Source organism: Sinocyclocheilus grahami, unplaced genomic scaffold (assembly GCF_001515645.1).
Source record: "Sinocyclocheilus grahami isolate Dianchi unplaced genomic scaffold, SAMN03320097.WGS_v1.1 scaffold60.1, whole genome shotgun sequence".
NCBI classification, from domain to species: Eukaryota; Metazoa; Chordata; class Actinopteri; order Cypriniformes; family Cyprinidae; genus Sinocyclocheilus; species Sinocyclocheilus grahami.
Window position 1 is genome coordinate 1,793,670 of NW_015505239.1, and position 14,170 is coordinate 1,807,839.

The window sequence follows — 14,170 nt, forward strand, 5'->3', positions numbered from 1 at the left end:
GGAATTTTGCTTAATTGCATGACAATAACTAAACACTAGAGGACGCTATTCATCACAAAACTGACTAGTGCTACTCATCGCCTGGAAATGAAAGTACCATCGATTCAGGCACAGATACAGAACCTCTCTCATGTCACCGTGTTACTTTAGAGAGCTTTCTTTCAAGGCAATTTCTCAGGCTGGGTGATTTTATCAGGTCAACAGCGCGCTGAGTGACAGCTATCAGTCATGATTAGTCACTTCAGCACCACGGACAGCGCTTCGCTTACCTTAACCCTCTGATGCATGCATTATTAAATCACAAAGTAATATATTTTTTTACATGTTTGTTTTTACTTTTAAACAAGTGAAAAATCATGCCATATATTTTTGTCAATATATTAAATTTTGAGGGAGTTACATATATGTCCACTGTAGTGGACACCATGCATCAAAGGTATAAAAAGTGAATCAATAGAACTAAATGTGAGGTCTTAAAAAAACAAGTTTTAAAAATATTTGCTACGTGAAAATGGTTTGAATACACATAAGAACATTCAATAACAACAAGCTATGTCACGAGGGCACAGAAATGTGAAGTGTAACAAAACGTAAGAGTGTGTGCCTATGGGCCAGGGCTGTGTGGGGCAGTGTGTGTGTGTGTGGGGGGGGGCTATTCATACACATGTGAACACAAATACACACTAGCATACACCACTCCCACCACACACTCGAACACAATCATGCACACATATATCTGCACTCATACAGTATACATGCATACATGACTACACTTTATATTACCTAATAAATAAATATAGACTGTAAGCATTGAAATAAATGATCAAATCTGAAGACTATTTAATATATCTGTTCAATAAAACCATTCAAATTATATCATAATTTTAATAAAACACAAAATAAGGCAGAACTTATATATAGGCCCATAGGCAGAATTATACCCTTTGGTGCATGACGTCCACTGTAGTGGACAGATTTACAAGACAAGTATTGTTCAAATCTGGATGAATCTATTTCTGACATCCTATTTAACTGAAAAATATTTTTTGTACCTGTCTGGTTTTCTGAGAATAAAAGTATTTAACACTTATTCATATGTTCATTATACATGGTGCATCCCCTTTTCCTGCCGCCATTTTGAATATATTATGCAATATCTCAAAACAAAAAAATAGATAAAAGACAACAATTAAATGGAATCCTAGACAACATTTTGGGAGTTCGCCAGTTGGTGGTTGGGACATGATGCTACATCTTAAATGGTTCAAAATGGCTTCCAAACAGTTTTGGGTGTAACGCATTACAAGTAACGCAAGTTACGTAATCAGATTACTTTTTTCAAGTAACTAGTAAAGTAACGCATTACTTTTTAATTTACAAGAGAATATCTGAGTTACTTTTTCAAATAAGTATCGCAAGTTACTTTTTTTCCAATTTATTGACTGACACTCTGTCCTCATGTTGAGAGAAATCAGAAGATGTTACTGTAGTTCTAAAATAAATATGAATATGCATTAATTCATATCACTCACAAAAAAAACACACACAGATTCAGTATTCCTCAAAATGAATAAAAATAATGCAACTCAGAATACGACGCAAACCTGCAATAATTAAATGTTAAACAACACAAATATCCTTTATGTAATTAATCCCATTCAATTAACCAAAGTCTTTGCTTCTGACCTTCGATGAACCTTACTAATAAGCACAAATTACTCTAGACAAACATTTGTGTGTCTTTGTTTATTGCTAAAGTGTGTTGAAATGTCTTCATCTGCATTCTACTGTACGGGCGTAAATTTACTTTCCCTTCAGCCTGAGGCTTATTCATTTCACTTTTGGTGTGAAAAGGCTTTTATATTTGCCAAAAATAGAACTTTTTTATTTTAAAAACAAACAAGCAAGCCCTGTCCAGATTTTAAAAGTAACATACAAGTAACGTAACGCATTACTTTCCATAAAAAGTAACAAAGTAACGTAATTAGTTACTTTTGTATGGAGTAACGCAATATTGTAATGCATTACTTTTAAAAGTACCTTTCCCCAACACTGCTTCCAAATATCTGTCCACTGTAGCGACCACGATCATCAGAGGGTTAAATGACACACCAGAGCGAAACTCATGGACGACCACCACGGACTATGTAGTAAATGTCGATGTAAATACTCTAATAAGTGTACATCCACTAAAAATTGACTTTGGGACCAGTTTGTTAAACGTAATTGCAAAAGTGAAGTTATTTCTGAGAAAAGCTCTAAACTCCCATTAATCTAAGCAACACCTAAAATATCTGGATTGACCAAGTTAAATATCACTTTATAATTATTTATTATTATTATTATTATTATGGTCAGTTTCTGTATAGATACACTTGGTTTGACATTTTGTATCTAAAGCAATGACATTCAGACTTTTAAAGTGTAATTTAAGTCTCCGAATATTGCATTTCATTCAATTCAGTGAGCAACTATCATCACGATCTCTTCTCAGATGACGTGCAGTTTAGACTTGGAGTCAGAATCGCACCGCTCTCCTTTAAGACGGACCCACCGTTGCTGTCCCCCCCCCCCCCCCCCTCCCTAAAAAAAAACAAGAACAAGAACGCACTAGACACGACGTCTACGTGCTCTGCCGCGATCTCCACAATAGACTGGATGCGTTCGTATACATGCTGGTATTTATTCAAAAATGATGTTTCGATGAAGCGTCTTGGGTTGTTTGCAGCCTACGCGATCAGATCAGTGGAGACGGATACGTGTTTATTAGTTTGTAATACACGTCGTTTTTCTTCGACAAATAATGGATTACCCAGCATCTGGTTTGAAGCCTGAAGAACCAACCGTACGACGCCGTTATGATCAAAACGACGCACGAGATGTCTTGGATCTCCAAAAGGCTCGCGGTATGGTCATATAAAAGACTCAACTGATTGTTAACGGCTGATATTTTGTACATCAAACTGGGGGACCAGGACTGCTTAATGTCGGATTACAAAGCCCAGGCTGGGTTGCGCTTGCACAGATGGCGAACACAAGTGATCCAGGGGGAAGCAACCCCTCGCTCCAGAATTATGCCATCACTGCGTCTGCGGTCAAACTGGCGTCTTTGGGTCTCATCACCTGCATCAGCCTGCTCGGGAATACCGTGCTCTCCGTGCTGGTGCTGAAAGACAGCTCGCTCCACAAGGCTCCGTATTACTTCCTCCTCGACCTGTGCGTGGCAGACATCATCCGCTCGGCCGTGTGCTTCCCGTTCGTGATGATCTCCATCAACAGCGGCTCCGTATGGAGCTACGGCATCATCAGCTGCAAGATCATCGCGTTCATGGCCGTCTTGTTCTGCTTCCACATCGCCTTCCTCCTGTTCTGCGTCAGCGTAACGCGCTACATGGCCATCGCGCACCACCGGTTCTACTCTAAACGCATGACGCTTTGGACATGCGTCGCGGTCATATGTATGGTGTGGACGCTCTCGGTCGCCATGGCGTTTCCCCCGGTCTTCGACGTCGGGACCTACAAATTTATCCGCGAGGAAGAGCAGTGCATATTCGAGCACAGATACGTGAAAGCCAACGACACGCTGGGCTTCATGCTCATGCTGGCCGTGATTGTGGCCACGACGCACGTCGTGTATGTCAAAATGCTGTGCTTTGTTTACGACCACCGCAAAATGAAGCCCGCGCAGCTGGTTCCGGCTATCAGCCAGAACTGGACCTTCCACGGACCGGGCGCGACGGGCCAGGCCGCTGCCAACTGGATCGCGGGGTTTGGACGCGGTCCGACGCCGCCGACTTTAGTGGGCATCAGACAGGCGTCACACAACGCCAACCGGAGGCTGCTCGTGCTGGACGAGTTCAAGATGGAGAAACGGATAGGGAAGATGTATTACATGATCACGCTGGCGTTTCTGCTGTTCTGGGCGCCCTACATCGTCTCGTGCTACACCCGGGTGTTTGTGAAGGGAAACGCGCTACCTCAGGTGTACCTGACCGCGGCCGTGTGGCTGACGTTCGCCCAGGCGGGGGCCAATCCCATCATATGTTTCATATTCAATAAGGAGCTGAGGATGAGATGCAGAGCCTGTTTGCCGTGTTGCCTGACTACACAAACACCCATGGAGCCCTACTGCGTGATTTGAAGTGTTTTGCTCACTTGTTTTCACTGGCTCTGCCTGCTTGTCAAACATACAGTGGCCCCAAAAAGTATAGAAGAGACCTGGGAGTGTTCAAACATATCCCATATTTTTCTGCTTCATAATAAAGCCGTTTATAATTCTATTATTTCTCCCTAAACAGCATATTTCACAAAAAGTGCTGTTGTATCAAGCCACCCTATTCAGGAAATGCAACTTTAATTGAAATCAATAAAAAATAACACACACACACAAATATATATAACATAAAACACTGACAACTGTTCTATCATTTAGCATCCATTAATTTGATCAAAACTTTCTCATGTCAAAATTGTTTTTTGCCCTAATAAATCTTTTATATTTTTTATATTTTAAAAGATTTATAAGGCAATGACATTTTTTTTTAAATGAATGCCACTTCATATTTTGCTATCTAATGCAATGGTGTTCATTTATATTTCTGTGTCCTGATACTTTTTGGAGCCACTGTAGCATGTGATATTTTTCTTCTTTCAGAGGTGAAATCTCAGACCTGTTCCAATGTTGCATATCAGAAGATCCATATCCACATTTATGCAATCCACATATTGATGTAAATAATGTAAAAAGATGATTTATTTATTTTCTGGAGCTCTTTATAACTGATATGTAATATATTTGCTATGACTTTTTGTGTGAACTAAATGGCCAGTGGCTTTTTACTATCACATGGACTAAATGTGAATAAACCAAGTCCCTCGCACAGTCCCTTTAAATTGTTACTGGAAATTTGTTTTCAATGGACACAAGCAAATTTGATGGGTCAGTGTTGAGGAGACTATGATTTGTATTTTAATTAAAATAAATGATAAATGCACTGTGTTGGTGTGGTAAAGCAATACAAGAATCAAATGCGAGGACAAATGCAAGCAAAAGGCCAACGAGGCATTAAAAGAAGGGGATTTGTTGTCGTGTCAGACTAAACTGATGTAAATCATCTGGCTTTTGTGCATATTTTGTTAAGCCTCCATCTCATTACTTGCTCTTAGATGTTGTAGAGTGGGGGGGTATGTTTCAGACACACTCATCCAGGGAGAAATTTTTGGCTGCTTTTCCATCCCCCTACCCTTCCTACAGACAGTTATATAATACAGAGCCCTTTTTTCCTGAACCTCCCCTCAGCACAACTCCAGGACTACATTAATGTGATCTGGTGCGTTGCACTGGCAGAATGAATGCAGGCCACTAGAGATGTGAAATAAGATTATTTGTCTTCAATAAATGTAAACAGGGCATCCTGGGTAGCTGCTTTCTATGTAAAAGCAGAAAAAACGGAAAATATTTCTGGTTAAAACAGACAAGAGACAAGACCGTATAGCCACCATATATTGAAGGTGACATGGTGTCCATAATATTTAAGGTGATGATACACAGGGCAACTTTTTGAGCAATGTTGCAGTCAAAGGGCAACCAGGTGAGAAACAGGGCCCACGACCGATCTGAAGTATCCAGATAGAAATGTGTTGCCCATACTCAATGGGAAAGTGCCCAAGCAACATTGCTCAAAAAAGTTGTTTTTTTTCTTCATTGGAACAGATTCTGAGAAATTAAGCATTACAGTACATCACTTGCTAACCAATGGATCCTCTACAGTGAATGGGTGCCATCAAAATGAGCGTTCAAACAGCTGATAAAAACATAAGTAATCTACATGATACCAGTCCATCAATTAACATTAAGTTGTTTTAATTTGAAACTGTTGCTTTCAGCCAGAATCAAGTCCATAATCCATAATAACACTACCTCATGTGAAATAGCCCATCCCCTGTTATCTTCTCGCATAAAAATCCACCGACATATCTGTTTTGGACTGTTTAAACAGTGGTTGATCTGTGCATATTTTTCTTATGATTCAGAGATGACTTTTTTTTACTGCACAAAGCATAGACAATGGATAGATTACTTGTATTTTAGCCAGAAACAGCAGTTTGAAGTTGAAAATGTCTTAGAGATGAACTTCTTTATTACAAATACACAGGTTTTCACTTCACAAGACTGGAGTCGTGTGGATTACTTGTGAATTATTGTGATGTTTTTATCAGCTGTTTGAACACTCATTCTGACTGCACCCATTTACTGTGACGTGCTAGTTACACTTAATTTCTTCAAATCTGTTCCGATGAAGAAACAAACTCATCTACATCTTGGATGGCCTGAGGGAGAGTACATGTTCAGCAAATATTTACTTTTGGATTCATTATTCCTTTAACAGGAGAAATGTTGTTTTGGACACAACTGAGAAGAAGAATAAAAGTCATACAGGTTTGGAATGACATGAGGGTGTGTATATCTTTTTGGTTAACTGTCCCTTTAAACTTTCCCTCACAGAGCCTTTCTGATCATCCTTACATGAAATTCTAATTGAGAAATGCAAACTGCTCATTTCACAGAGAGAAACTGCATTATTGACCCCTGTTGTGATAATTCTACATCTCTAGAAATATAATGAAATGCTCCATCAGCTAATTGGAGTGTTTTATTTGAAATGCCTTTGCCATCCACGAGAGGCCCAAAGGAGAGATAGAAATAGGCCAATCTGCTGAGCTGTTAACACTACCATATTATATATGAACAAACTGTTTTTAGAACAGTTTCAGTCTTGCTTTATTTGCTGCCATACTGATCAGAATGGTAGCTGCAGCAACCAAGGGAAAACATATAGACCAAAGCGCTTGCTTTATTAAAAAAAAACATTTCTATTCACCCTGCATTCCCGCCTTGTGTAAAGACGCACCACACATTCTGCCTACTTTCTGGCCTCCTTCCAGCTAGTGCATTAAAACAGCAGTTATAGTCTGATGGAAAGACATACTTATTTGAAAAGCAGGCCATAAATATTTTATCCAACAGCGCAGTGTAAACTTCTCTCCAACTTATGGATGCAATGTACAGTTTGTTTTGTTCAAGCGATTGGATTTTCACAGACTCAAATGGTTTTTCAAAAGAGAAAGCCTATTTAAATCTTTTAGAAGAGTTTGTATAGTGGCTCTAGCAACACGTCTGTTATTTAACAGTGACACAATTGCTCTACACAGTGTTCCAGCTCCAGCACTCTCAGTGTTCTTCAGTGCTGCAATGGAGAGTAAATAAAGTGACGGTGGCCCTTTTCCCAGGACAGCTTCTTCACTGTGACACAGTGAAGTGAGAAAAGAATACTATAGTAAGATTTTAAAGGGGTCATATGATGTTGCTAAAAATAACATTATTTTATGTATTTGTAATGAAATGTGTTTATGTGATTTAAGGTTCAAAAAACACATTATTTTCCACATACTGTACATTATTGTTTCTCCTCTATGCCCCGCCTTTCTGAAACGGCACAAATGCGTTGTTTACATGAAGCAGAAGTAAACGCATGCATCATGATACTCTCTACATAATGGCACCACGCCACAGCATAAGGGATGAGGAGTAGAGGAATTGTTGAATAAAGTCTTTATTTTTGTTTTCTTTGCGCACAAAAAGTATTCTCGTAGCTTCGTAAAATTACAGTTGAACCACTGATGTCACATGGACTATTTTACCGATGACCTTGCTACGTTTCTGGACCTTGATCTTGGTAGTAACCTTGCTGTCTATGTGAGGGTCAGAGGATTTTATCAAAAATATCTTAATGTGTGTTCCAAAGATGAACGAAGGTCTTACGGGTTTTGAACGACATGAGGGTGAGTAATTAATGAGAGAATTTTCATTTTTGGGTAAACTATCCCTTTAAATATTGGTGACATTACATTTTGACATCCATAGAACTATGGTAAAGTAAGAAACTGCATGATTGTGCTATAGTTCTTGACTAATGAACTGTCAAAAGAGTTGGCACATACCGATCTGATAACAACCATGACACGTTGACCATGCCTGTATACTTTAAGTAGCATTTCAGGTTCAAATAGCTATTACCACCTCTAAATCAAAGCTTCAGAGGCCCACATCTCTTCATTCTCCTTTTTTCTCTTTAAGAATGCAGCAAAGTAGCAGAATTCAAGACAGTTAGGCAGAAAATAAAATAAAAACATTGATAAAATGCTTTTCCTGCCGTACTCAACACTGCTTTCTGTAAAAAAAAAAAATTTTTAATACCGGTAATGGCTAATATACTTACAGTATACTACCTTAGTGAATAATACTTTAAACAAGCTTAAGCTTAATTTATTTTGGTCATATTCTGACATTTTGCATTTAGGGTTTACATTTTATGACCTCATTCCCACAATTTACTTATCTTCTATCATTTATTATATATTTTATATATATTATAAAGATTAAATCAAATAAATCTGAAAATCAGTCAAGAAAAAACTTTTACATCTATACACTTTATACAAACATTTTGCATGGCACACAGGCAAACATCTTCATCAGAGGTACTGATCCTGGAATGGAAATGGTGGGAGGCATTTGGACTTGCCATCAGCTATGGTAATGCAGGCAAGGTTAGGCAGACAAGGGCATGTATGATGGAGTCTCTTGCCAAAGAACGGCACCTAAGTAGAAATAAGAGATTAAAAAACAAGAAGACAGGAACAAATCATAATGAATGTGAGGTGGAAAGTGAGGAAATAAACCTTGTGGCTCATTGGATGACAGTCTTCTCCCTCCTGACCCATTGGGATGCACATTCGCAGGCTCCGGATCCACAGGCTGACTGCACAACACAAGCCCCCTCCACACTGAGAGTCCTTCTCACATGCCTGCACACATACACACACACACACACACACACACACACACAGGTCTTAGGGCTCTTTCTCATTATAAATACATCAACATGTCCACATTCGACTCTAGTGAGAAAACATATCCGTGATGAAATGTTCAGTGTGTCCACCTCATGCAATAAAATAGCACCACATGACCAACCTGAAGCATTTTTAAAGCTATATAGTGAGTAGGAGCCCAAAAGTGGCATAGGATTTTCTCTTGTGGATCCAGGCTACTGATTTGCCCTGACAGACCATGTAGGATGATGGTCTCAGTGTGTTTGAAAATGTCATGCCTCCATCTCCACTAGGCCTGGGGTGTTCTGACAGCAGTCTCACATATTTTGGGAGTGCTGTAGGCTTTACTGTCCTGACAGGTGTGAAGGAAATGCATTTGAGCATCCCAACACATTCATGTCAAACAGCACGGCTGACTGACCCTAAGAAATGCTCTGAGAGAACATTACAGTGTTAAAGAACATATCTATTCATGCTTGAATCCTTAAAATATTACATTTATCATTTTATTACATCACATTATTTGTGTGTGCTAAAATCTGTGGACGAGTCATTTTAAAAGCGAAACGCAGAGCTTTGATTTGTTGTTGAATAATTCAGAATTAACAGTGTGCCTAATATATCAGCTACACCCTTAATGGTAATGTATGAGTTAAAGGTATGAGTTTTCACCCAAAAAATGGAAAACCTGTCATCATTTACTCACCTCATGTTGATCCAAACCTGTGATTTTTTTTTCTTCAATGGAACACTAATTATATATAATATGTATATTTAGATGCTTGTTGTTATGCGAAACAGCTTATTCAGGACAGTGCCAAATAAAAAATAACATGCAATTTTATGCATGCCTCTTTTTTTTTTACTGTTAACATATTGCATATTCTGCAAGGAGTATGTACACATATGAGCAGAACTATATATATATATATATATATATATATATATATATATATGATAGTGCCATATTGCTGATAATAAATATATTGTAATTTGTTCTACATAATGCTATAGTGAAAAAAAGGTCTATAGAAAAACTTACACAAAGGCCACAAAGACAGATGCAGTAAAGAACTGAAAAGAAATATCTCAAATGAAATGCATAATTCAATCATTCAACCAAACAAGACACCATCAATAATAATAATATTAAAATAATAATAATAATAATTTAGTGTTATGTTTCTATAGTGTTCAATCCACTTGATCAGACTGGCTCTTGAAGTTGTAAGGGTCACTCACCCCAGTGATGACTGCTGTCGAACCACAAGACACCAGCACCAGGCAGAGAAAGACAGAAATGTTGGATGTCATGGTCTTCAAATGCTAGTGCCACAGGTTTCTCTCCCCTGAAGAGGGGGGTCCAAGCACTACAAACTGCCTTCTGCTCAGACACACCAAAAACAGACTTAAAACAGACTAAAGTATAGTTTTTCTTCAGATGCCAATGTCCCACAGGTACAAAGGGCTGTCACGTAATATGTGAGTATATGTATGTACTGTATCCTCCAAAATGTGAGAGGCAGCTTCGCAGTTGTTCTGATGAGGGACGGATGATTTATAAGCACTGTCCTTCATTCAGAGTTATCAGTGAGTCACGTCTTCATACATGAAAGAGATGGAGTACGAAAGAGAGGAACAAAGAAATCCAAGGTAATACAGTTGAACTCCCACCAGCCTGACACACATTACACCCCTCACTTCCCAATTATAACATTCCCTTATACTTAATAATATATTTTCTATTGTCCTGGTCTGTTGCTATTTAAATGCATATATTATATGCATTTAAAACAATAATATGCAATGAGAAAAACTTGATTAAAATCCAGAATTACAAAGTCCTTGTGCATGCAGAGGACCTCAGATGATGCCAACCCTGAAACAACATACAGAAATACCAAATTTTGCTATAAGTTTGATTGCATCATATAATAATTGCTGTTAATAGTGTTCATCGTCTGTTTGATTACATCTTTAATAGCTTTTTTCCGTACATTTCTGCCATATGTACATTAAATGACAGTCACCACTGATAAGCTACCACTAAATACTGTAGAAACTTAATTTTCTGTAAAGTTGCTTTGCAATGATTTGTATCGTGAAAAGCGCTATACAAATAAACTTGAATTTAATTGAATTGTATGTAATTTTGCAAATTATTGTTATGTTAAAATATAATCATTTGACTTGTACAACCTACAATATTTCCCAAGGCTAACAAATCTGTTTGGACCTAAATTTCACGCCTTTCTAAAAACTGCAGTATTGTGGAGCGGGGGGGCCCCCCCCCCCCCCCCCCCCACACACTCCTGGTGTCTTTTTTATTTATGTTTATTCAATATTTGCTTAAATGAAATGGCAATGAAAAATGGTGAGGGAAAAAACTGATGAAGGGAAGCTATGAATGGTGTCGGTTCACCAGGCCAGGGATGGCAACGTCAGATGCAAATGTCCTTGAGCATTAACAACGGTGGTTCAAGGTGGAGAAGAAATTGAAAAGAACCATTACGCACAGCAAGGAATGCGAAAGAGCTGCCTGTAAACACTGTGATGCAGAGCTGCCCAAAAACATAAACTATGGTTTTTAATTGGCAGAATTTGGGTATGAAACTCTGAGGGTGCTGCAAACAACAGACACAAATACAAATTTCTTTCACTTTACTTAAAGAATGTCCCACCTAGCTTTTTTTTAGGCATTCAAGTGTTAAAAAAGTATTTGGGCACTTCAGTCACCCATGTATGAAAGTCTCTGTATCAGAAAACTAAAATATCAAACCAGATGGAATTATTGCTATAGACTATAACCATCTGTGTCAAGGTGAGTTTGAGGTCATGGATATGAAATAATTTCTCCTCAAGTTCACACAGGTGTCCCTGTCAGAGTAACCACAGGTGTAGTTCATCACTTTACTACAAAATACTTTTTATTTGACAACCAGAAAGTGTCCAAATGCCTTACTGTTTTGCTTGACAAGTGTGCTTATTATGCCATCTTTCTTTAAATTTGGCATCAAATGAAGTTCTGTCATGACAACTCTCGGAGTGATTTGCATGGTAATGTACATGACAATGTTAATGTATTTGGTCTTGGCAGAATAGATCTGCAATGCTGCTGCTGCTGCTGCTGCGGCAGAGCAAGTACCGAGACTTGTTACTGCCAATCCATCCAAAACATGCTGCTGTGAGCATGTAAGAAATACTGCTGCTGCACATATAACATGAATAACCCTCATAGCATACATGATCACCCCGTAGCAGATCTATACAGGTGGAGCTGGGGAAGGTGGAGGGTTTCTGGAGTGTGCTGCAAACTGCTACAGCAAGCACTAGTCATATATTTGAATGTTGAGCAGCGAGCTCATTGGCTACCAATACAGGAGAGAACCAATCGGCTGTGACATGTGATGATGATGTCATTATGTCATACTGAGTTAGATCTATCAGACTGCGCCATCTAGTTTCATGCCAGAACTTTGTATTTTTTACATGCATCTTAATAATCACACTGTAAATCTTACAATCGTCTGCAAGAGTGCATTCAGCACTGCCTTCATCCAATCAACAACCGGTGGATTGAACAAAGAAGTCATCCTACATTACGTTCTTTCCATCATAATACAGAAAAAAAAAACTTCTGTTACATTGTGTCTTTTAATGCCATTTTTTTATATTGTGTTATCTAATGCAAAATTACATTTATACATTTATGCTCATACGGACACTTTTGGCCCTGTGGACTTTCATAAACTCTCTTAAAACACACTTTTCACACTCTCACTAGATTATTCAATGGAACAATCTCTAATAGTGGAATATTTTCTGAAAATCATGAAAATTCTTACCACAGTGTCCTTTTACACCACATCTCAAATATGTATGTAATGTGTTTAACAGAATTATGTGATGAAAATTACTGTGGTGGAAATAATGTTTAAATGAATACATAATTAATTAATTAATTAATTAGTCTTTTGTCAAGGCTACAGTTAGTATTTTATAAATGTTAAATATACACAGTTAAATAATATTCTAACACTTTTTGCATAATTTGACAAAATTACAGTTTGAAATGATGCACAATAATATTTTGTTCACAAATTATATTTACCTTGATTTTTCAGTATTCTTTACACATCACGTCTCATATTTCACTGCTGTCTTCTAGTTAAACAAGTAAATAAATAATATTAATAATAATAATAATAATACAAATCATTTTGACACAATAAATATGGTTTATTTCACTCTTTGTTTAGATTATCATAGTTTAATTATAATAATTCATATTTTATGATGGTTTTTACTATTTAAAGATTTAAAGTCTGGATCTGGGACATGGATAAAAAAAATTAAATCTATACACATGCATTTGAAAAGTAGCAAAAATAAAAGGTCTGATAAAACAGTTTTAATGTGATCTTCATGTAACAAAAAGAATGAAATCTGTTTTAATAATCATCAACCATAAGAAATAAAAGTGCCCATATAAGTGTGACATTGTCTTAAGTGTCCAAACAGTCTTTAGGGCTGCTGTACATAGAATGTTTTACTGGACCCCTTCATTTCATTATGGAGCCTTGCCAATTATGTGTCCATCCATTTGTTTGTACATCGATCTGCCTGAAGAGTAAAACAAACTCAAAATATTTGCTTCATAACTGACTTGCCAATGGCCACTGACCCATTACATTTGACCTGACAAGTAATAACAGGAGCAATTTATTCTACAGCACAAAGACATTCCTAAATGTTCAAGCACATCGTTCTGCTTCTTTGCGGTTTGCACAATTTAGTGCACAGATGATTTTTTTTTAAAGTCAATTTAAACAAACCTCAGCTCTGCTTTCATAATAATAGTGGACTTTGTTGCCAGCACAGTAAAGTAGTTTCAGCCTCATAAAGGGCTTATTAATATCCCATTAGTGCCTCTCTCTCTTTCTATTTCTCTCTGTGTGCCAGGTGTTTGGCCTTCTTCCCCCACACTACTTCTCTCCTGCATCATCTCTGAGTTAAGCGCTGACATTTTTTGACTTCAGACCAAGAGTGACGTGAATGGTTAAAGAGGATTATATGAGCAGAGGTCCAGAACTGCAGTCTTGCATTGTAAAATTCAGCTATACATGTTTATCTAAGCTTTCTCTGTAGTATCATGGTTTTTAACAAGACCCCCATAATCCAGTGCCATAATCCTTTATTATGCTTGAGTAATCGGAGCAGATGGTTTAGAGACGGGATTTAAGCAAACGGCAGTAGAAATTACATAGCAGCTCTT

The 14,170-nt window shown here is 37.8% G+C and overlaps 2 protein-coding genes across 2 annotated transcripts; one reads left to right on the top strand and one right to left on the bottom strand.

Annotated features, from left to right (window-relative positions):
• Positions 1-2,587: 2,587 nt before the first annotated feature.
• Positions 2,588-4,406, top strand: LOC107584518 (probable G-protein coupled receptor 173). The gene has a single exon (XM_016271151.1). It carries the CDS (start codon positions 3,026-3,028, stop codon positions 4,139-4,141), a length of 1,116 nt encoding a protein of 371 aa, XP_016126637.1. The 5' UTR covers positions 2,588-3,025; the 3' UTR covers positions 4,142-4,406.
• Positions 4,407-8,535: 4,129 nt separating this feature from the next.
• LOC107584519 (toxin MIT1-like) lies at positions 8,536-10,270 on the bottom strand. Its single transcript, XM_016271152.1, has 3 exons — positions 10,138-10,270; positions 8,743-8,868; positions 8,536-8,661 (listed from the first exon to the last, which is right to left on the bottom strand). The coding sequence occupies exons 1-3, from the start codon at positions 10,207-10,209 to the stop codon at positions 8,536-8,538; spliced, it is 324 nt and encodes a 107-aa protein (XP_016126638.1). The 5' UTR covers positions 10,210-10,270.
• Positions 10,271-14,170: the final 3,900 nt, after the last annotated feature.